This window comes from Eptesicus fuscus, chromosome 13, assembly GCF_027574615.1.
Source record: "Eptesicus fuscus isolate TK198812 chromosome 13, DD_ASM_mEF_20220401, whole genome shotgun sequence".
In the NCBI taxonomy this organism is placed as follows: domain Eukaryota; kingdom Metazoa; phylum Chordata; class Mammalia; order Chiroptera; family Vespertilionidae; genus Eptesicus; species Eptesicus fuscus.
The window spans coordinates 55,952,386-55,977,002 of record NC_072485.1 but is presented as its reverse complement, the minus strand read 5'-3'; the positions used below and the strand labels follow the sequence as shown (position 1 = coordinate 55,977,002).

Genomic DNA, 24,617 nt, shown 5'->3' with positions numbered 1-24,617 from the left:
GTTTCCTCGGTGCAAACAATTACCACCCACCCGACCGATGCGGAGCGATGAGGCTGGGCGCCAAGGGGCTCACAGGCGCTCTCATCCTGGCCCTGCACCTCCAGGAAAAATTCCTTTCACACATCCCGGGCATATGGGCAGCGAGTCTCGGTTTATTATTTATTTATTAGGGGCCCAAGTGCACGAATTCATGCACCAGTGGGGTCCCTTGGCCTGGCCTGTGGGATTGGGCCGAACCCGGCTCTCTGACATCCCCCAAGGGGTCCCAGATTATGAGAGGGTGCAGGCCTGGCCGAGGGACCCCACTGGTGCATGATTGGGGCCGGGGAGAGACATGGGAGATTGGCCAGCTGGGGAGAGACCGTGGGAGGGCTCCAGGGCATGCCCAGCCCATCTCTCTCAGTCCCAATTGGCCAGACCCCAGCAGCAAGCTAACCTACCGGTCGGAACATCTATCCCCTGGTGGTCAGTGCACGTCATAGCGAGCAGTTGAGCAGCCTTAGCATATCATTAGCATATTACTCTTTGATTGGTTGAATGGGGGAGCAGACACTTAGCATATTAGGCTTTTAGTATATAGGATTTGTTTGTTTATTTATTTATTTAAATGTATTTTTTATTGATTTTAGAGAGGGAAGGAGAGGAAGAGAGAGACAGAAACATCAATGATGAGAGAGAATCATTGATCGGCTGCCTCCTGCACGCCCCCTACCGAGGATCGAGCCCACAACCCAGGCATGTGCCCTTGACAGGCATCAAATCCGGTACCTTACAGTCTGCAGGCTGATGCTCTATCCACTGAGCCAAACCAGCTAGGGTGCGAGTCTGACTTTAAAGACTTCTAAGAAAGGATGTGCCAACATGTCACTGAATAACCTAATTCCTCTGTTTCAGAAAGCTTGCTCCTACAAAGACCTTACCAACACTTCCTGTGAGACAGGAAGTAAATGCTCTTTGGAGACCAGGGTTCTAGTCTCAGCGGCACCTCCAAACACGTGCAAATTATTTGACCTTTTTGTAGCTCAGACCCCCTCATCTGTAAAATGAGGATGCCCGGTTGGGTTGTCATCAGGATTAAATGAGTACATTTTGATACAGTGCCTGGTCATTGCAAGTACTACATAAATGTTAGTTGCTGCAGCCGCCAGTATTATCACATCAGCTCCTCCAGCTCTCCCACCCAGGCAAGTGCATTTCTCTGAGCCTCACTTTAGGTCCCTGATGTGAAACATAAAGGTCACACTGACCTCGCAGGCAGGGGTTTGTCAGGATGGAATGAGGCGAAATCCTGGGAGCATTGAGCCCACTGCTGGGCACACAGGATGTGCTCAGAAACGTCCGTGTGCTTTCCGTGCCTCTCCCTATTGAAAACCTGTCACTCCAGGTGGGAATCCGTCCCCCTCGTCCTGTTGTTTCAGAGTGATTAAAAAGAAGCAGACCACTTGAGAGTGAAATCATTCCCAAATATTTATTGAGTTTCTAGTAGGTGACAGTTCCTCCCCAGGCCCTGGCTATTTAAGTGTTAAGGCAGACAGAGAGGGTCTCTATTGTCAGAGGGCTCAGGGTCTAGTGAGAATGAATCAGAGGCACATCCGTTCCTGCCCAGCCTGGGAGTGGATTCTTCCTTCCGAGTAACAGCTATCATTTATGGGGGTTATCACAGGTGGGCCTCACACCAACTCCACCGGGCAGGGCCTCTTATTATCTGCATCTACTTACGCTGAGCCATTTGGTTGGTTGGTAAGTGGCTGGGCAGTGATCTGGCTGTCCCGGGTTATTTAGGTAAGAGGGGATTCCAGAGCCTCGGCTCTTCACCATTGCATCACATTGCACCGGGTTTAAGGTCTTACAGCAAAAGAAGCAGGAGAAAGCCTGGCTGGTTTGTCTCAGTGGTTAGAGCGTTGGACCATTGGACCGAAGGGTCGTGGGTTCAATTCCTGGTCAAGGGCCCATACCTCGGTTGCAGGCTCAATCCTCGGCCCCTGTTGGGGTGGGAACAGGAGGCAACCAATCGATGTGTCTCTCGCACATTGATGTTTCTCTCTCCCTCTCCCTCTCCCTCCTCCATCTCTCCCCTTCTCTCTCCCTAAAAATATGGAAAAAATATCCTTAGGTGAGGAGTTAAAAATAAAAAAAGGAAGAAGCATGAGAGAAAAGAAAGGCAGATGAGAAACCCCGATTGCCTAAAGCCCATCTTGTGGCATCTGGAACAGAAGCCATGGCCAGTGCAGGCCAGGATGGGGGCTAATGCTCGTAATTTGAAAGGCAACCCAATGGATTTAGATGTTATCTTGTTATGGCACCACCTTATGTTACACCAAGGCAGTGGCAGGGAGAGGGGATTTATGAGAACAGAAAGACGGAGCCTCTCGTGGAAGGAGGTTCTGAAAGAATTAACTGTAACCTGATCAGAACATCAAAACACCCAGCGTCTGAGCCCATTGTTTTATGTTCCATTAGCGCGGGTGGTCATTTCCTCGGTGGCAGCGGGAGAGCCCTGGCCACGGTGCTGCCAGGCTTGGGGGGAGGAGGGGTAAGGGGGAGGGCGTGCAGCAAGCTCCATGGGAGGAAAGGCCAGGGCTTTACGTGTGCGTGTCACAGGAGGGAAACTTAGATGACACAGAGAACACTTAGATGACACGGAAACATGGATTCTGAAACTCAAGGTTCCCCTTAAGAACACGTTAACTGGGCAGGCTCACCTTGGACACCTAAAAAGAACAAATGCAGCCTTTCGGGTGCTTTTCTGGATGGGGCTCCCTCCCTGCAGCTCAAAGAGCCCTGGGGTTTGAGAACCACTTTTCGGGGTCCCGGGGGCCTGCCAGCGAGGAGGGCTGGAGGCTCACCATGACCGGGGAGAATTCTAGATGTCTTCTTTGCAAGTTCTCCTGACTCCCCACGGGCCCTCCATGCCTTCTAGGAGCTATTAGATGTCATTATTAACAATATGACAAAACCAGAAGCTAGAAAGCCCAAATCCAATCAATTGAATGGTTGTTTTTCTCACTGAAGAATGGAAGCAGTGGATCCTAATAATTCAAGATGGTTGGTGACAAGTGAGGGCTCTGATCATCTCCCTGGCCCTCGGAGGTGAGTGAGGAGCTGCTTCCCACCACAGCCCTGGCGCGGCCTTCCATTCCACCAGGAGGAGCGTGTGCGGCAGGTGGGTGTGAACCCCTCGCCTCTCCCACCAGGAGGGCCCAGCTGCCTCCTCCTTGGAGAGGCAACAGGCAGAAACAGGTGTGATTCTTTTACCTATTGGGCTCAGGTGGAGCTAACGCAGAGCTGGAGGGCAGCGGTTCAGGTAGAACAGGAGAGGCCATGTCCCACACCTGACCCCGTGCGTCACTAGAGCCCTGTCAGTGGCTGGGGGAGGAATGCAGTCATTTAAGAATATGGAGAGGGCTTGAGGGGGGCCAGAGGAGCTGCGTTCTAGTCCTGCTTGCTGTGGGACTCTGGACAAATGGCCCAGCTGCCTTTTGGCAGCCGCATCATCCAACGTGAGGGTGGTGGAGCGAGTTCCCCTCACAGGTGGGCATCATGTGATATGAAACATCAATACGGGTCTCGTTTGAATCCAGTCCCATCAATGACCAGCTGTTCCCCCGGATGCGATACTGACCTCACCGGGTGATGGTGCGCACGAATGCACAGCACACGAGAGCACGGGGCACAGGGAGGCCAGGGCTTGTCCTTGTCCACTCTGGGTGACCTCAGAGCCCTCTCTCCAGGTGGCAGTCAACATCTGGGCCTGTCTCTTGGCGCCTACTGGAGGGCTTGTTGCTTAGGGCAGAAGGCATTTCCCAGCTCACTTCCTCCCAGCTGCCCTCCAGTTTACAGCCCATCTATGGGGATACCCCGGTCCCTGGGTGTTTGTGTAGTGTTTAATCATTAGGCGGTGGCCTGTTCTAATACCATGAGCCCAGGGCATCTACAAATAAGTCAGCTATTTGCCTCAGTCTATCAGAGTCTGTTTTCAGAAGGCTTCTCTCCAAGGACATAGGGATGACCCCTGATGTGGCTGGGAGCCAGGTGCCGGTGACTGCCTAAGGGTGAGGTGTTCAGTATCAGAGTGAAACATCTGCCAGCCTGGAAAACACACCCTGGGCCTTCAGAGACTACCCCTCCCCCCACCGGCCCCCCGCTTTCCTCCTTCCCCCCCTGCCAAACCTGGTGGACTACTCATTCTCCTTACCACTGAAATCCCACTTGTTTTCCAAGATCCGTGGACAGTGCCCTCCTTCAGGAGTCCTTCCCAGCCTACCCTGCGCCAGGCTCTCTGTCTTCTGGACCAAGGGCACTGATATCCCGGCCTGCACTGCCCTTTCCCTCAGCTACTCATGATCTGGTGAGGACACCGGTGTCTATGAAGAAGGCTCTACTCCAGGTCCCTAGGTCCCCAGAGCACGACCACAGCACCCACAAGTCCCCCGTGGGTGCTATGCCGAACCACAGGTCATCTCAGGCAGGCCTGCCTCTTATTTTTAATTGAAGTGCTACCCGCTAAGGGTGGAACCAGTGCTGAGAGTGAGAAAAACCAGTGTTCACAGTGAGAAATCCAAGGCCTTGTCTGGGGAAACATAACCAAAACTGAAGTTTAGTTCAAGTCTTAACTGCTCATTGATAAATAAGATAATCCCTGCCTTCAACTTAACATAGAGAAAAGAGTCAAGGTTTTGTCAGGAGTTAAAACAAAGGCTTGCACAGGGTCCTTACGGAGCTCCAAGGAAGGAAAGTTACCGAGTCCGAGATGCCTAGCAAGGTGACATTGGCGCTGAATGCTGGGCGGTGTGTGCTGGCCTCTCAAAACAAGGTCAGGGAAGGGCATCCCACGGGTAAAGCAAGCAGACCTGGAACAGGGCAGCATGTGCCAGGGACTGAGACGAGTGAGGTGCTGTGACTTTATGAAGAGGAAGGTGGGGCTGGTGTGGCATCAGGGGCCAAGGCTGGGTGGGTGATGCCAGAGGTTTGCAATTTATCCTGCCTCTGACTGGGGTCACCAAAGATTTTAAGCAGGAAAGCGATGCCCAGGGTGGGAGTGATATTTGGGGAGGGCCACCGTGGCTGTCTGTGCTGGGGATGATATGTGGAGCAACAGGAGAATGGCAGCGAGAGCAGAGGACCTGTGCCAGGACCATGGGCCGTGAAGCAGATGGATGAAAGGAGGGTGGAGAGAAAAAGTAACAGCTCTGGGCTCCAGGGGAGCTCAAATCTGTAATCTGGGAGTGACCTCCTGGGCACCAGAGTGGCTGGGTCATTAGCATGACAAGTGCTGCCTGTGGACCGAGGGGCTCCCCTGCAGACTTCCTGCAGGGACATTCAAGACCAGGGCCCACATTAGCTCTACCAGCTTCGGCTTTGCTCTCTAGCCCTTTCTTCCAGATCATTAAGAGCACAGCCCTTTGTTTAAAGTGAGAGGCAAGGCCATTTAATTGTCCTAGCTAGACACCCCGCTTTACTCCCCTCTGTGCACCCCTCCGCACCCTGGCACAACCCCTGCAAGGTCACTACCCCAGGCCCTCCCACGGCAGCTTCTTCATCCCAAAGCATGAAACATAATCAGTGCACGCTCTGCGGCCCCCTCCAATTATGCCTCTGATCTTGACTTCCAAAAGCAGAGCTGAAATTATAGCCTGGCTCAGAGAGATGTACGAATCCACAGGGTCATAAACCCTTTCAAGTCTCTTTTCAAGACCTCTGCTGGGGATTTTAACAGGTTTGCACCTCTGAGGCTGTTACATGAGGTTAGCTGGCCAATTCCAAAGAGTGGGACCTCCTGCCAGGATGCAGACTGGGTTGACTATTCCAGCTTTTGCCAGTTACTCACTGGGATCTCAGGTCTTGAATAATATTTTCTACTTCTTCTCTCACCAGAGTTCCCCAGGGACTGGAGAAGCAGAGGTACAAGAGCTAATGAGACCCCCCTCCCCCCACCGCCCACACACACACACCCAAAGCAGAATCACAAAGAGAAGGGTACTTTGAGGCATGGAGGCGATGCAGGCAGTGGCCACAGCGCTGGACCTGGGCTGAAAGGACCCAGCCTTACATCCAGGCTCCCCAGGCTAACCTCTCTGTGCCTCCCTTCCCATCTGCAATCAGCATTCTAACCCCTCACTAAATAAAACTTGCTGCCACTGACAGGGTACTCAGGGGGCCCAGGCACTGAGCTAACGTGGTCCCTACACTGTCCTCATTCACTGTCACAGCAGCTCTATGAAGTGGGCTCATTTTTACTTTACAGATGAAGACATGGGACTCAGGATGGTGTGAGTGTGGGGGGTCATAGATTTGAAATCATTTTCCCCAAAAAGGCAGTGGGCTGGGTCAAACCATTCAGTCTCCCACAGGAAAAGCTCCTGGATACCAACAATCCCATATCTGAAGGCAGGTTGGGGTCACAGTTAACTTATTTTGAGGACTTTATGAGGACTGAGTTCGATGGCTCGCTATAAACCACGGCACCAGGGTTGGTCTGCATCAGCCGTAAGAGTTGTTTATTGCCACAGAGGCCCCATTCTGATTGGTCAGTGTGCTGTTCTGATCGCTAAGTGCCCTGTTCTGGTTGGTTGGGGCCTGCATTGCAGAGGGGGACAGTCATTCCTCATTCATGGTGTATGTAGTGAGCATCCCTCAGAGCCAGGCACTGTCTAGAAAGGAGATTCACCTGTTTTACTGATAATGATAGTCTAGTGGGGAGACATAACAAAAAAATAAAATAAAATAAAATAAACACAAATGCAAACAAGGATGTGAAATAAACAGACTAAATGCTCTAAAAGACACCACAGGGGAGAACTTCGTTAGGCAGAGTGGTCAGGGAAGGCGTCTCTGAGCGGCGGCAGATGTTTGAATTGAGACCCGGAAGAGGAGGGGTGGGGAGAACACCCCTGGCAGGGGAATAGCGAAGGCAAAGGTTCCGAAGGGAGACAGGGTCTGGCAGGTTCAAGAGCCTGAAGGAAAGCATGAATCGGGGTGGGTAGGGATTAGGACATGTCCAATCTTGGAGGCCATGGCAAGAAGTCTGCATTTTAGTCTATAAACAGTGGGAATCCACTGCGGTGAAGGGTTAGGCAGGGGGGAGGGGGATCTGATACGGGGGTGGGGGTGGGGGGAGAAGATCACAGGGGCTGCTGGGCAGAGAATGTACATGCAAATGCCACGGAGGGGACCACAGTGGGATCTCAGTGAGAGACAGTGTGGCCAGGGCCCCATGATGGCAGGTGAGAGCGCAAGAAGGAAAGAGACAGGAGAGAGCATTCGAAGGAACTATGCCCAAGACTTCCCAATGGACTGGAAAAGGAGAAGAAACCTAAATTTCCAGTATGTCTTATTAATCATTCTTAGGATAATAAAAATAATAATAAATTAAAAATGCCATCAGCCCTGGCTGGTTTGGCTCAGTGGATAGAGCGTGGGCCTGTGACCAACCGAAGGGTACTGGGTTTGATTCTGGTCAAGGGCATATACCTTGGTTGCAGGCTCAATCCCTGGCCTTGGTCAGGGCGTGTGTGGGAGGCAATCAACCTATGTGTGTCTCTTACATTGATGTTTCTCTCTGTCTCTTCCCCTCCCTTCCACTCTCTCTAAAAAACAATGGGAAAATGCCCATTGAGTAAGGATTAACAACAACAAAAATGCTATCAGAGAACAAAGCAGAAGTTAAAGGGAACCTTGGAGGGATGAGAGCTCCGTCCCCCCCCCCCCCCCCCCGCCCCCGTAGGACCCAGTCTGGGGTAGGGGTGGAGGGAGCAGGGTAGGGAGGCTTCCCAGAAAAGGCAGGGCAGGGGCCAGTCCTGGAGCGTGAGTGGGTGTTACTCAGATAAGGAGAGCCAGGAGGTTATTCCTGCTTATTCCTAGAGCAAGCTAGATCCGTGGACTATTCGCCATGGACACACCTGCCCTTTAGGAGCCAGGCAGCACGGTGTCCTGGAGAGAATGCTGGCTCTGGAGTCAGACAGACCTGGTTGAAACTGGAGCTCTGCCACTCACTGCCTGTGCCGTGAGCAAGCAACGCGGACTCCCTGACCCAGGGGTCCTCGTCTGTGCAGCTGGGACAACTCCTGCCTGGCTGAGTCCTCTGGGAGGTTAAAGCCACTATGCAGAGCATCCAAGGAGAATCCCTGGGACACAGCAGGTGCTCACTAAGTCAGAACGGCTGTTGCTGACGATGAGTGAGTCTCAGACCGGGACCCCAGATGGCAAACTGCCCAGAGTCCGGGAGCAGTGCAGGCAGCCTCCCACACGACCGCATCTCTGGTGCACCCAGGCCCTCGGGAGCTGCTCCCACACTGATCAGAAAACATGGGTCCCTTCTTCCCACAGGACCTCGGCAGCACAAGGCAGGGCCAACCTGAAGATCCACCTTCATCTCCCCACAGAGTACTCGGCCAGCAAAGCCAGCTTCTGGCTGACCAGAAAGCACCCAGTGTGCTCCCACACTCCCCTTCTTGAGTCCACCTGTGCACCCCGAAAAGGTGACGTGACCGACTCCAACCCCAACCCCAACCCCAACCCAAATGCCCTGTGGTGCTGCAGCCCATCGCTCCAGGGCTTCCCCACATCCACATCCCGTCCCAAGACCCTAAAGCAGCAGCCGGGGAGGGTGCTTTTTAAGCCTCATTTTGCCACTGGGGGATCTGGAGGGTTGTGCGTCCCTCTCCCCCAAACTCAGGGCCAGCTAACAGGCGGAGAGGCGGCGACAGAAGTCCTTGAGCCACGCAACCACCTCATCTCCCTCAGGCCCCGTTTAATCTCTCCCACACAGTCTTGCACCATCTCCAGAATATCCGAGTCTCCCTTCAGATCCCATTTCAGGCAATTTCACAGGACTGAGCACCGGGGGTTAATGAGGGAGATAAATCAAAGCGCACAGCGGACCAGGAGAAACAGCGGGGCTGCGGCCGAGCAGACAAAGCCGCCTCCTCTAGGGTGGTACTGAGACACAGAAATGCCAGGGGCCTCCAGGGGAGACCACTCGCCACTCCCCGGGCGAAGAGGGCTGAAGGGGGAGCCTGCAGGCCACCAGGTGTGATCAGTGTGACACAGGCAACTCCTAGCCTTTCCTGAAGGCTGGGGCACTGCAGGAGTTACATGTTCTTAAGAGAAAAACAGGACACTCACAGCTTAAAGCGTCCCTGATACTCTAAGTCAGAGTTCCCTCAGCAACGCAGGGCCTGGATGGAGCTGGGGCCACGCACTGGGCTTTCCTTTCACGGAGCCTGGGGAGTCAGACCTGGGAAGAGGGGGTCTTACGGGTCAGTGGTCCTGATGCCATCGCCTGTGTAAGAAGGATGGCAGCCGAGCCCTGAACACGAGGAAGGCAAGCGCAATGGTGGAGAGCAAAGGCTGTGTCCAGAGAGACACAAATTCAAAATCCTGACCTCACACGGCGGCTTTGGGGAAGGGATGCCACCTTTCGAAGCCTGTTCCCTTATGCGTATCCCTCACGGTTTCCTTGCTCAAACCCAAGTGCTGTTTTGTGGCGCAGAAGTCTGGTGTTGCCACCTGCATGACAAATCGCAGTACAGGGAAGTCCCTCCAAGCCCCCCACCGCTGCCCGGTCCCCAGGCGGGCCGCCCTGTCCCGGGACAGGCTGTACTGATTTAGGAAGCGATGTATATCCAAGTCCAATTAAATCCTGAGTCAAAACACCCAGCCAAATAAATGTAATTCACTGCTTATCAGTCACTTGGAATTTTATCTTGATGCAAATAAGACCACAGTTGCATGAGCTTCCACGCCTGGTATAATTTTGGTGACGCTCCAAGTTAGAGCAAGAGCCTCTGCAGTGAACGAAGGAAGACCTCCTGCCAGGCATCGGAGGGTCCCGGCCCTACCACTCTCATCCGTGGCTCTGCCCGCCCTGGACTCCGCCTTTTGGAAGATTTCATCTGGTCCTTCAGCTCGGGGCATTCTCCAGCCCCTGCCCCAGCAATGGCAGCACCCTCCTCTCTCGCCCTCCTCTGGGGGCAGCGAGGCTGAGAGCAGGCTTAGCTCCGAGGTGCAGCGAGGATGGACGCTTAGAGGCTATCTCTTGTCTCAGAGAGGTCTGCCCCGCGCAGAAGTGGGGGCCCTTGGTCTGGGTCTGCACACACCAGAGGTCTTGGGTGAGAACACCACTCCTAACAGAGCCACCACAGGGTGCCGCCTGTCACTGCAAGTATCAGAGGCAAAAAGTTCCTGGGGTCCCTGCCCTGCATGAATGAGCTACACGTGTGAGCCACTCCCTTTACCCTGCCCTCCAGAGACAGACAAGACCACTGACTCACCGGAACTCAGGGACCTTAGGATCAGCTGGTCTGACCCCACAGATGAAGAAACGAGGGGAGGGGTGGGACATCGAGCCCAAGCTGTTCGATGGGGCAGAGCCAGATCTAGGACAAGGTCTCTTGGTTCCCAGGGCACTGCCTCCCTTATTACATGGGCTGCATTCATAACAATCCCCAAAGAGATAACGGGTGCTCTCATGCAAGTTACTAGACTTCATGCTTTCCAAACACGGCGATGACCTTGCTCCCCGAAGCCCGGAGGACAGCGAGTGGTCACTGGGCCACTAGCTCTCTCCCTGGGCCTCGATTTCCTCATTGGCACCGTGAGCGGGCTGCCCCTGATGCTTCTGAGGGCCTCTCCCCCGGCCTTGCATCGCCAGCTTCCCGCTGGACTGCCTGGGGAGAGGCAGCCTTGGGAAAACACTCTCCCAGGCGCGGTGACCTTGAACAGAAACTCGGGCGGCACAGCTGGGCAGCAGGACAAGCTAAAGGTTACACTGTAACCGGGACACCTCTCCACAGGCCAGTGTGAGGGCTGCCTCACACACGGGGCTCATTTCCATCAGCTCTTACATTTCAGCAGCAGAAATCGGGGCTAGGCTGCTCTTCAGAAGTGACAAAGGATGTGAAAGGAAACAAAAGAAAATCCCAAACGGATGATGAGATAAGCGGGCCTATTTGGACACTTGGGTAATGTTTCCAAAGGATCTTTCAAATCATCACCGACAGGAAAGGGAACCGCCTGCGTTTTATTATGATAACAAGCTCCCAATGGAGGGCTGCAGTTAGCCCCCAGGGATACTCCCCGTCCTTCCGGCTCCCAGGGCACCGGTGAAAGTCTCCCCAGAGCTGGCACCTCGAGTTGTGAGGGCCTATTTAAGGCTTCTCTCCCCTCTATTTGACTTCAAGTTTCTTGACAGCAGGGAGCAGGGACTACCTCCTACTCATCTTTGGATCCCCAGAGCCTATGCATAGTAGGTGCTCAGCAAATATCAGCCTTTTCTATTAGCTGTCACATATCAAAACTCAGTCCAAATGTTGAAATGCAACTGCCCCATAGCACTGTTTAAACATTCCTTAACCTGTTCAGTCTCCATCTGCTCACTCTCCCCTCAGAGGAGCTGCCAGAGCCCATCAGTCAGACTGGGTGGCACAGCTACTGGCATCCGAGAGGTATATAGTAAATATGTAATAAATTACATGATACAGAGTTGGCTAAATAATGGGGGCTTGGCATTAAGTACGTCATAAAATGATAGTCACGAATGCAGTTCATATATTTTCTGCTCTCACGGGCATACGGTAGAACTGTACTTCTCTTCAGCTTTGAATTTAAGTGTAGGCATGCGACTTCCTTTGGCCAATGACAAGCAGGTGGAAGTTACATGGGCCATTCCAGCAGAAGCTTTAGGAGACAGTATGTGGCTGACCATTCTCCCTTTCTCTTTGCCATGGGGATTGTCAATGCTTTAAACAGAAGCCCCTCTGACACGCTGGGTCCTAGAGTGAAAATGATGTACATACAACATAGACTTCTACTGGTCTGCAGTGGCCATTCATGGTGGTTTTTTTGGAATTGTTTGTTACACAGCACAACTTATTCTACCCTGACTGAAGCAAAGACTTGCCCAGGTGCCTGGATTAAAACACATGATGTTCTTTTCTGTTGCAGGGCACAGATGCAGTCAGATTCTGACTTGGGCTTGGGAGCCTATGGTTTGAGTTGCTGGGGGATAAAGCACCCCATTTGGCTTTTTTCTTTGACCTCTCATTCTTGCTTTCATACTGCTAGACATCTTCTTATTCATACTTTGAACAGCCACCAAGTCTACAGATTACTTTCAAACAATCATTGAAAAGGCTACATTTTTTGGAAAATGTACTTGGGAGGGTTGGGGGAGTGGCTGTGCTCCCTCCCCCCTAAGAACCCCCTCCCCCTCTCCTCTGTGTATCCCAGCAGGTGCTCTGCCCCCAAAATAACTGGGTTAGGGACCTGCTGCCTCAGCTGTGGTTCTAGAGTGTAACCTGGAACAAAGTTATCAAGTTGGGCAACATTAGGAAGTGGACGATCCTCATGGGGCCACTACACTGCTTTCTTTCTTTCTTTTCTTTTTTTAAGTGAAAACACTGAATGAGCAAGAAAGGAGACTCCACAGACTATTCTTTCTCTTCTCTTTACAAGCCCCTGGGAGAATTCCTTTGTGGCTTAAGGTGCAGCTGGTTTGCTTCCTGTCAGCACCGGCCCTCTGTTCAGCACAGGTGGCCCCTGCCCACCCAGTCCACAGGAAGCGGCTCTTACTTTAAAAGGAAGCCAGTGATTCCAGCAGAAAAGAGGCCCCTGGGAAAGGCCAACACAGTAATTATTACCCTGTTACCTCGGAAATAGAGATTTGCCTCTAAGGTTCCTTTTATGAGCTTTACAATGCAAGTGACATTAACACTCGTCTGCTTTGCTTCCCCTTGCTCCATACAAGTGGGAGAGGAAAGAGGAAAGGAGGGAAAGAAAAACAGAATGGAGATCATTGGTGCTGGGTACCATGCTAGTGGCATCTCTCTGTACCCAGAAAATGAGTATAACCCTTGAGTGCAGGACTAAAAAAATGCAAGGAGAACGAGAGAGGAAGGACCCAAGCAAGGAGAGATGAAGACAAAATCATATGGGAGAGGTCAGGATGGGGTAGGAGTGGGGGGAAATAAGGCAAAGTTCATTTTCACTTAGGTCAGTAGGAAGCTCAATGCTCAAATATCAAACCATGTAGCATCTATGGCTAGTATATATTTGTATTCTCAATTTCCTCCCTTTTCTTTTCTTTCCTTTTTTAAAAAAAAATATTTTATTGATTTTTTACAGAGAGGAAGGGAGAGGAAGAGAGAGTTAGAAACATCGATGAGAAACATTAACCAGCTGCCTCCTGCACACCCCTACTGGGGATGTGCCCACAACCAAGGTACATGCCCTTGACTGGAATAGAACCTGGGATTCTTGAGTCTGCAGGCCGACGCGCTATCCACTGAGCCAAACCGGTTAGGGCTTTCCTCCCTTTTCTACATGTCATATTCTAACTCACACTTCCCCTGGTCCTAGTGCTTTCCTTTAACACACAATTGTTCTTTCATTACATATGGTTCCTCTAAAGAAGAGGGCTTGTTAATTAATGGACTATAAAGAAAAGAGAAGCCAGGGGATGGAGCCCAGGGAGCCCTGGGTGACGTGCAGGTCTGAGGAATCATCAGAATGATTTCTTTGTTCAGTGCTTTACAGAACAGGCTCACCACCTTCACCTCGTGCACATCTCGCAGTGGTCCTGTATCCCCCTGGCCAGGTAGCAGAGCGTATCCACGGGTTCTGGACATCCGGGGGGGTGGGAGGAACGGGGGGTAATTATTCTGCCTACCACAGGCTTGGCAGGAAGGCGAGGGGAGAAGTCATTCCCACTGGGGTTCCTTCCCGCCTGCACATCCCAGCAGGGGCTCTGCCTAAGAAATGACCATACGGGGGGCCTTACTACCTGGTAGGGGAGTGAGCTCCACCTGCAGCCTGGGAACGCTGGCCTGGATTCATCTCCTCTCTGTGGGTTGGGCCTGAATCCGGGCCTGAATCCGTGGCTGCACTGCTTGGTGCCAGGAGGCCGCCTTGTTCCACACAAATCACAAAGCCAAGCGGTGCCCTGGGCTCTTGTGACAGTCCCGGCGAGGAAGGAGGGCTCAGCTTGGCAGGCTGGCCAAATACCAGGCTGCATAGTTACATCCTCACACCGTGGGATTCCCGATTCGAGCTGAAAGTGGGACAGCTCTGGGCGCCAAGGCCAGGGCTCCACACACAGACAGGAAGTCAGTGCAGGGACTCCTTCTGCGAGCACAGTCTCTACACCTAGACCGTTAAGGGTTGGGGGGGCAAGGAAACCCAGTAACAAGAGGGAAAAACAGGTTCTCCTTCCTTCTTGGTTTCTTGGCATCATGGACGGCAATTTATATATTTTTAATTTTTTGGTTATTTTTTATTAATCCTCACAGGAGGATAATTTTTCTATTTTTAGAGAGAGAGAGAGAGAATGGAAGGGAAGGGGAGAGACAGAGAAAGAGCAACATCCATTTGTTGCCTCCCGCCCGCATGTACCTGGACCAGGACCTGGGATGGAGCCTGTAACCGAGGTCCATGCCCTTGGATCGGAATCGAACCTGGGACCTTCAGTTGTGGGTCGATGCTCTATCCACTGAGTCAAACCAGCTAGGGCACAACTTACATTTTGTTCAGGTCGCAGGTTGAAGCTCCACCACGCAGCATTCGTTATCTTGCTATTTTTATCATTACCCAAGTCAATAAAAGCCACTGGGGTCCAGTCAGAGCTCCTTCTCACGGTTCAGAAGGAAGGTGCCAAGCGATTCCAAAGTCGTCCTGCTCCGGCGCAGACGGCAGCCTGGATTCTGGCTTTCTTGTGCTCTCAATGACAGGTCCATGACCCAGGGGTGCCGTTTAGGGGAGCATCTAGCTGCCTGTGCCCACTGCAGGCGGAAGCAGGAGCGGGGTGACAGAAAGGGCCACCAGCACAGCGATGACTTGCAGGAACAAAGGAGGAGACCCAGGAGCGGAAACTTCCCCAAGGCTGTGCTTAAAGCTGTGAAAGCACACAGCCACTCGCTGGAGTTCAAGAACTTCTGAGGGTGCTGAGGGGACAGGGGTGCATGTAGGAGCGGGCAGGAGCCCAACAACCCTTTTGCTTGTCTGGGATCCCAGCCCCTCGGTGTTCCTGGGGTGTGTTTCTTCTTCTTGCCAGGCTGCCCGACCAGAGACCTCCAAGCCCAAGTTCTCTTTACTTGTTATCTGGGGCCCCTGACTTGTAATAAGCCATCTCTGTGGGTCCCCTTTGATCCTCCCTTCTCAGCTGCTGGCTCTTGTTCGCTGGAAGTAGCCACTGATGACTGTCGGGTGAAAACTGGAGCCCCGGGTGGCAGCCCTGAGGAGTGACAGGAGATCAAGGGCAGACGGGCCTTCTGAGTTTACTATCGTCCTTTACTGTTTCTCAGAAGCCGCTGGTGACATCGAGACTCACAGCTGACCTGGTCTCTATCTCCCAGGCTCCGAAGGTACACACTGCTATCAGTTACTTTTAATAACCCTGAAGATACCCCGGCCACATCCTATTGCAAACAGCGGAGGTCAGGGGGGGTAGGTCAGCGCCCTTCAGGCTGTTCTGCGGAGCAGCACGGCTCAGGTTAATGGTTTTCCTGTTCCACGGGGGGTGACCTGCCCTTCGGATGCTTGTCTTCCCCTGGCTGAGGTCGAATTGGGCCTCATCTCCAGTACTTTTCCTACTTCCTTTGTAGAAGCAATCTGCTGCTTGTGTGCGAATCCTTAAGTACCGGGCTGTCTTTAAGAACTTGCTGGAAATCTCTCAGCTCTGGGACCTTCTTGTTTCAGGTTAAAAGGGAAGGATTCTGGAAAGGTGCTGGGTTCTCTGCATTTCCCGACTCATCGAATTTAAATTATTTAAAGGACATATTTCCAATTGCGGGGACAAGAATAGGCTTGCCTAACTTGCAGCCAGCCATTTCCATACGACCTTTTAAAAAAAATAATATATCTGCACACCATCAGTGTTAGTCTACCTTGATATTTCACACGAAATAGCCCACACTATTCTTACCCTAAGCAATATTTGTAAAATCATGGTTTGATGTGATAGGTATAAGTTTGTTTTTTTAATCCTCACCTGAGGATATGTTTTCACTGATTTTATTCTATTACGAGAGGACAGAAGGACATCTGTTCTAATTAGCATATTATGCTTTTATTATTATAGATTATTTTTTTCATTGATTTGAGGGGGAGGGAGGGAAGGAGGGAGAAAGGTAAAAAGGGAGAGAGAGTGAGAGTGAGAGAGAGAGTGAGAGTGAGAGAGAGAGAGAGAAAAACATCGATTGGTTGCCTCCCAACTGGGATCAAACCTGCAACCTTTGAGCCACCTGACCAGGGCATAGTGATAAGTGTAATTGTTAAAAAGAAATACTTCCCTGTCTGCCATCTACAATTATTTCCTATCCTACCCATGTGAGCCTCCCCTGTTGGGGGACATGCATCTAGAATACAGTTTTGGGAAGAGATTTACTTGAAAAACTTTGCAGGAACAAACCTAATACCATTTCAATTGAGCCAAAGATGAAATAATAATTTATCATTATTCTGTTCACAATAATTTTGGAGATTAAAGAAACTTAACTTATTCCAAAATAATGCAAAATATCTCACTGCCTACAGGTCAATACTTATACGAGACAGAAAATTTATAAGCATTATTACAGCCTATTTTTTAAAAGCCACCCGAGTTCTTCCTTTAAAAGTTGGTCAGTTAGCCACTTAGTCTCACATCTGGGGGGAACCAGAAGACACTGCTGTCCGCATGGTCCCAGCACATATAGGCTGGACTAGGAAAACATAACAGGCGCTATCATCTTCCCAGCCCCCACCCGAACCCTCCACCTCCAACAGCAGAACCAAGCTCAGCTGTGATCTGTGGTAATTCCATTAGCCCTGCAATGAAGCATTAAATTAAACTGCCTTGTGCAGACTCTTCTTTTGCTACAAGGGGAGACGTACCTTGTAAGGCCTGCACTTCATGCTAATGGATTTACTAACCAATGACGTGTTTACAGGCGAGCACAAACGAGCAAAATAATTTGGCGAGATTGTGAAATCTCCAGTGGGAGTGTCACAACAGCTGACTTTCCCCCCTGATAATATTTACTCTGAAGATTTTATTTCTAGAGCGCTTTACCTTTAGAAAGAACCCTCACATGGTTCATCTTTCTGTGGACTCTCCAAACCACTCCTTAAAAAAAAAAAGTAATTACAGGAACACAACCGACTCGAGCTGGCACTGGTGTGGAAAGCCTTTTGTCATCTCTGGTACAAATCACCACCCTGGACCCAGGGGGGCGGAGGGAGGGGGTTGGACTCTGAGAAGCACGGACTCCAGTCAGCGGCAGAGCCCGGGCCAGGTCCCCATTCCTCACGCTAATGCAGCGCTCTCTCCATCAGCCGAAGCTTCCCAGCCTTCCCGAGAGAATGTGAAGACGTCCCTTCAGCAAATCCCATTTCTGGGGGGTGCCTTCGGGGTCTGCCTCTTTAGCACGCTGCCCTAGTCCTCTGAAGCCAGAGAACCACAGTCCCCTAACTCCTTGTAAACAGTGTGCTCTGCTAAGAGGACGACAAGAAGCTGGGCTTGTGCTACGAATATTTGGCTTCCCAACACCTGAGGGTTAGCACCCCTCACATCTAAATTCCACAGTATGTTTCACCAGCCCAGATGTGGAGAGAGGTCAACTACGCCAGAAAAATCCTGGCACAGACAGGTCCCTGAAGGTGCTGAAATCTAGAGGTACAGCACAGCGGCGCTCGAAGGGGTCTTGGGAATCACAACGGCCCAAACCTCTTCTCTAATAGAATGCTCTCAGTCACAGAATAGGTTTGCGTCAGAGTAAGGACTAGAAACTTGGATGCCAATTATCCCTCTCTCTTTATTCTAGTGTTTTCTGAAGCTCTTTTCATCTCTGATAGTAGCAGCAATGAAGACCGGTGATGCCCTATAACAGTGGTCGGCAAACCGCGGCTCGCGAGCCATATGCGGGTCTTTGGCCCCTTGAGTATGGCTCTTCCACAAAATACCACGTGCGGGCGCGCACGAACAGTGCGATTGAAACTTCGTGGCCCATGCGCAGAAGTTGGTTTTCGGCCTGGGCGAGTCTATTTTGAAGAAGTGGTTCTAAGGCCGAGCCACACTCAAGGGGCCAAAGAGCCGCATGTGGCTCACCAGCCGCGGTTTGCTGACCACTGTCCTATAACCTCAACTGCTCAGCGCTCTAATCTCAGGGCAGGTGTATAAATCTGAACACTTAAGCCTTGCCTCCCATTACCAGGCAACAGGAGACTGACGGTGAGGCCAGCTCAGCTGAGGCCGGAGCGCCCATCTGCACCCACACCTGTGCATCCCGAGGGACTCTGTTCCAAGCTGCAGTGCCTAGAAAGCTGCCAAACAGAGGAAGGAAAGCAGATCCCGGGGGCCTGCTGAGCTGAACAAGATGCATAGCAACAGTCAAAACAACAACGAAAAGGACTCCAGCCTGAACTCCCTGTGCTCTCGCTCTCAGAAGCACCGTCTGACGCAGAGCAGAGCGGGAGCACCCTTCAGCCCTCTCCTTCCTGCTGTGCCCGCTGCTCACCCCAGGCACGGCTTTGGGCCTCCCAACCTCCACGTGGGTGAAGCAGCCCCCGTTCGCTCTTAATATCACCACCCTCATTTCTCAGGCCGCTGTGGAAGGACCCCTGCACCTGGCCAACCCCAAGTGCAGCCGCCTACCTGTCGGCGTCTCCGAGGCCCAGGGAGGTGTTTCTCTGCAGGGTCTCCCGCACTACAGCCATCCCATCTGGGAGCCGGTTCAGGCGGCGGGTGTAGAGGCCAAGTCCGCCATCGGTCATGTACCTTTAAAAGAAGAGGAGGATGCAAACGTATGGTCAAAAGCAAGTCTCGTACAGTCTCATCGTTCATATCCAGGGAAGGCACTGAGGGCTTCACCGAGGCTCCGTCACCGATCGCAGCCCAGGACTCACTCGGCCACCGGGTCAGCCCAAAGGATCACCAGCTCGCTAGCAAAAATAGAACTCCGCTTAATTAATGCAGACTCACAGGAATCCGTGAAGCAGAAGGGAACTAGTGAATAAAATCAACTGCCAGATGTGTCAGCTATTATACAAGCAGGTTTTTTACCCAAGAACTGTGAATGAACCTGACAAGTCATAAGCACATCATAGGAAACAACAGTGCAGAACAGGGCCCTGGAGGATGCAGGCAAACTTTTGAAAGAGGTGGAAAGAAAGGATGGAGGATAAGAGAGGCACCTCTGCCATCACAGGCAAGTCACTTCTCTGGGATTTTCATTAAATGATGGGGTATCACAGGCTTCCCGCCTCACGGGCGAAGGTGGGCATTAGTGAGATAAGGCCTGTGAAAGTGCTCTGCAGTGTGCAGTGGAGCCTACAAAGGAGAGACAATCCTTAGGGTTGTCATCATCCTGAAGTATCTACGATGGTGCATTCACCGTTGACACTGATGTCTTCAGGTGACTGTCACAAAGCTCTCTGAATAACACGGATGCTAACGTACTGCTCTCTGGATCTCTCGGTGATGCCACAATACCACCTTCTGATGAAATCGGTGTTGTCCAGGGAAGGGGGGTGACCCCTGGGACTTTCTGTATCGGTGGCTGACTGTCCACGGACCAGACCCGTTCCTGGGTCATCAGTAGGAGGTGGTTCAGGTCCGAAGCAGCTTTCCCCCTCTGCCTTGGCTCCCTCACAACCCGATAAAGGAGACTGCTGTGTCACTGCCCCTCTCCAGAGGAGAACCGAAAGGCAAAGCAAAACCTGGGCAGAGCAAGAAACCAAACTCAATTCCCTTTAATTCCTACACGGGCCCATGAGAAAGACCTGCAAGGGGTCTGACGATGTATTTTACATTTCAAGTCAAAAGAAGACCCATGAGTAGCTTATTTTCCTGAAAAAGTCAGCTGAGCTACATGACTGAATGTTTCACAGAATCTAACACACACACACACACACACACACACACACACGCACATATTTTGTTGTTGGTGTTAATCCTCACCTGAGGATATTTTTCCATTGATTTTTTAAGGAGAGGGGAAGAGAGAGGGAAAGACAGAGTAACATCGATGTGAGAGAAACACATCTATTGGTTGCCTCCGCACGTGCCTGACCAGGGCCCAGGCTGGGGAGGAGCCTGCAACTGAGGTACGTGCCCTTGACAGGAATTGAACCTGGGACACTTTGGTCCACAGGCCCACGCTCTATCCATTCAGCCAAACTGGTTAGGGCCAGAGATTATAATATCTTAGCTTTAGAATATATGGGTTAGATCCTAACGGTTTTCAATTCTTGAATTTCCCCCCCTCCTGTTTGGGAACTTCTTGTGACATATTCTTAGAAAACGGAATTATAAGATGCTGCGGGGGTTGCCCAGAACCAGGAAGTTCAAGTTAGGGTCAGAGAAGAGAGTGCTCAGGGGAGTCATCTGGGGTGAGAAGAGCTCCCAGGATGGGACAGAGAACTTCTCGTAGAGCAGCTTCCATGACACCAGGCCTGCATTGAACGCCGATATCTCCCCTTGCCCCCAGTTATGACATTAAAGACCATAGACAATGCAGTGCCAACGTAATGGAAACTGTAGGAGTCAGTCAAACCAATCGTTTGTGCTTGTGCCAACCACACAACAGGACAGACTGAGCTTTTCATTCAATTGTACCATATTAACAACAAGCAGCTTTGTGAATAGACTAAAAACCACCTAAACTGCCTTCTCAATCCACTCTCCTCCGAATTTTGTTCTTCTCAGGGAGGGTGAGAGGGCCATGAACCTTGACTAGTCTAAGCCAATCATAGGACTTCTACATGCCTTGCCACTGACTAGTTTAGAAATGGGTTGTATGATATAAATTTGGCTAGTGAGGTCAAGTCTGCTGGAGACTTCTGGGAAAGTTTTTCCACTCTTAAAAATGACATAAGAGCCCGGCTGGATGGCTCAGTTGGTTGAGCATCATCCTGTGCACCAAATGGTTGCTGGTTCACTTCCCAGTCAGGGCACATACCTAGGTTGTGGGTTTGGTCCCTGGTCGGTGTGTAAGGAAGGCAGCTGATCAACTTTTCTCTCTCACATCGATGTTTCTCTCTTCTCTCTCTCTCTCTCTCTCTCTCTCTCTCTCTCTCTCTCTTCCTCCCCCCTCCCTCTTTCTCTCTCTCACCCTCTCTCCTGAGGAAAGAGCAAAAAGATGGCTGTCTGAAAGCCAGGAGGGCGCCCTCCCCATGAATCGAATCTTCAGACACCTTGATTTTAAACTTCCCAGACGCCAGTAGTGTCTGAAATAAATGTTTGTTGTTTAAGCCTAAATAAACAAATACCACTGAATTTTGTACTTTAAATGGTGAATTTTATGGTATACAAATTATATATTAATTTAAAAAAAGTGATGACAGCTAGAGTTAAATAATTCTTTGTGTAATTACTTTTAATAATGCTTGCCTCTCCCATACAAGACAGTAACTTCCTTGAAGGCAGGGACTATTCTTATTTTGTTCAACTCTGTATCCCATGTGCCTAGCACATCCTCAGTGCTTATTAAATACTATTGTTGTTGAATGAGTGAAGCCCAAAAACGTAATCATCGGGTGGGGTTTAGCAAGAATTTGTTGGAAGGACACCAATTACAGATTTTCCTTCTTCTTAAATGTCAGCAAACTTGACATCTAAGACATATGGCAAAGCAAAGTAAACGACCTTTGTCCACCTGTCTGTCCATCCTTCCACCCACCCATCCAACAGAGGTAGTGATCCCGTGGTGGGCTACATGCACACATCCTACAACTCGCACATACAGAGAAAACCACCTACACCCAGATGCAGCAACTTTGCCAGAGGCTAGACTTGCTAGAGCAAATGTCCTTTCAAGGACAATTCAGTGGAAGCTCTTCAAAACACAATCTTGCACCATTAAGCAAGGCAGTTAATTTGATGTCAGTAAAGTCCTTTCAAGCATATAAATAAACAAAAAATTTTCAACTGGGGAGATCTTGTCAAAGGACAAACTAACTTTAGCATTCACTTCCCTGCCGGATTTTTATTGCCGGTGAAACAACACACACAGTTGGGCAATTACACGTACCCGGGCATGTAGACGAGGCCCACGCACAACACCCCTGGCTTTCTGTGAAGGGCAGAGCACAGAGCCTGGTCAGCATTCCCGAGATGGGGCACTGAGACGTGCTGCAGCCCAGCCCAGCAACACCCAGTTGCAATACAGTTTGGCTGAAAAATGACCACCAATGACAGTGGGAGGGCCTTGGACGGTGGGACTGATGTGATAAATTGGCTTGTCAACTGATGCTGGGAATTCCAATTTTGTTTAGGCAGAGAGGAAGGGAAAGGCAAGGCTAAATCCAGACCCTCTTCCTTCTAAAATGCACCTGAAAGCTAGGGAGCTAAATGCAACTCATCTGCTAATAATTCAGTTTTATTACAAATCTATTTCATTCATTCATGAGTGTGTGTGTGTGTGTGTGTGTGTGTGTGTGTATGAGAGAGAGAGAGAGAGAGACAGAGAGACAGAGAGACAGAGAGAGGGAATTTACTTTTCTCCTAGAGGTTTGTAGAAATATATTCAATATATTAGATCCTATATTTTTTATAATATTATTCAAAATAAATTCTGTTGAATGTTCTCATTAGCAGACGGCATAGCACTGGGGATAATTGTCACTAGAACCAGCCTCACATTCAAGAATCTAATTTGACATACTTATTTCTAAGTTATTATCCACCTATTACAATAGTCTGATTTACAAAAAAGCTCGGCACATATTTTTCAGTAACTCTTTAGCCTCAATACAAAGATACATTTTTTTGTTCAACCCAAGTGTGCATAGGAATTGTCTACAGAATACGTTAATGTAGACTGCCGTGATCAAGTTAATCATAATTTACAGGGGAAAGAAAGCATAATTCACAAGGGAAGCCACCACTGGCATGTTCTTCTGAAACACCAGACCTTGCCCAGCAGTTAAAAAGGCTGGTGTTTCTGAAGGCTGGGGGGTGGGGGGGTGGGGGAAGGGTGGGAGTGATGGCTGCGCCTCATCTTGGGGAGCTTTTGGGAGGCACACATAGAGTGGAGATGAAATAACTTGCCTGAGGTCACAAGGAAAGGAACCAGCTGATCCAGGGACTGAACCCTGAGCCCTGTGCTGGTTTCCTTCTCTTTGGGGAAATAAATAACTAGCGCTGGAGCCTAACGAGGTGCTGGTGACATCCTCGAGTTTGCTCGACCGGGTCCTGCCTGAGCGGCCAAGCCACTGCAGGATTCCATATTCCCTCCCGAGTTCTGCAGCGATGGCTGGAGAGGGCTCTCTGCCTCGCCTTTCACTGCTTCCACTAGGGCTGGGATGGAGAGTGGGAGCCTCTGCTAAAGACACAAGGTGTCTGTGGGGTGTTTCCCTTGCTGCTCGAGGCTGGGGTACTCTGGAGTGGCCAACGAACATCGGAGCTAGAAACTGGACTCTGTGTTCAGACAGCCCTGGGTTCCAGGTCTCCTCTGCCCCTTGCTAGCAAAGCGACCTCACACACATCACTATGAACATGAACTAATGGTTACTGATGCTTGCTGGGTACTGTGCGAAGGGCTTCGCATAAGTCCTATCAAGTGTACTAATATCTCTAGCTTTCTGACGAAGGAAATGAAACTGGGGTCAAGATCACGGTGCAAGCAGGTGGGTTCAAAGCTCAGCTCTGTCACTTTCTGGGTATATTTTCTTTGAATTTGTTTCCACATCTGCAAGATGGGTGGAGCTGCAGACTAGCCTCACAGGGCTGTGGTGGGGGAGAGACAGTGCGCAGACAGCCCAGTGCCGGGCTGCATAACCGCCTCCCTCTTCAGTTCCATCAACACCAGGCTCTGCGCCAGGTATAGGGATGGAAAGACCCAGTGCTTGCCCTGCTCTGGCACAGCTCAAAGCCTACAAGGGTCTCAATCATAGAACAGGTAACTACCCCTAGGTGAAGAGCAGTATCACAGATGATGTACACCAGGCCCTGAGCACATGGGGAAGGTGCCACAGAGGGGTGCTGGCTAAGCTGGCCCTTGAAAGGTGCAGAGGAGTTTGCCAGCCAGAGGAGCAGCATCCATCTAGGTACCTGGATAACGCGGACAAAGGCGAAGAGAAAGGGAGGGGAGGGTAAGTTAGGAGAAGGGCAAGTAGTTCACCGTGGCTAGAACATCAGGAGCAAAGACATCAGCTGGGCTGCATGGGGACTGGGGCGCAGTCAGGAAGGGCTTGCATGCCAGCTGGGGTGGAGACCTCTGCCTGCGAACCTGGGGAGCTATGAAGGTACTAAGCCAATGAGTAGCAGGCTCTGGCTTCTGTTTCAAAGGGAACCCTCACTCATGACTCCATTTTTGGTGAGCATCTTCTCACTGCTATTCCCTTCTACAGATTTTTCAGGGTGCACCATCTGTCTGAATCCTCCCTGAGTCACCCCAGGCCTCTGGGGAATGACCAGACTTGCAGGGTAGACCTCACCATCCCTCCAGCCAAGAGAGGTCTGTGGGGGTGACGTGCCTATTACAAGAAGTTTCTCAACAAAATAGGTGCCTCCTGTGTAACTGACACGAGCTATGAAGGAGCTCTCGCATCTAATAGGACCTGTTAGAACAAATACATTATATTTTGAGTCCAACGTTCAGTTCATAGGTCTCTCCTCTTATTTAAATTTAATGAGGCAACAATGA

The 24,617-nt window shown here is 50.9% G+C and overlaps 1 protein-coding gene across 2 annotated transcripts in view; it reads right to left on the bottom strand.

Moving 5' to 3' along the window:
- NAV2 (neuron navigator 2) overlaps positions 1 to 24,617 on the bottom strand; it is a 367,959-nt gene that overhangs the window by 94,888 nt on the left and 248,454 nt on the right. For both annotated transcript variants that reach the window (XM_008148978.3, XM_008148980.2), the window contains exon 11: positions 18,626 to 18,748. In XM_008148978.3, coding sequence (XP_008147200.2) covers positions 18,626 to 18,748 — 123 coding nt within the window. The remainder of the gene's footprint in view (positions 1 to 18,625; positions 18,749 to 24,617) is intronic.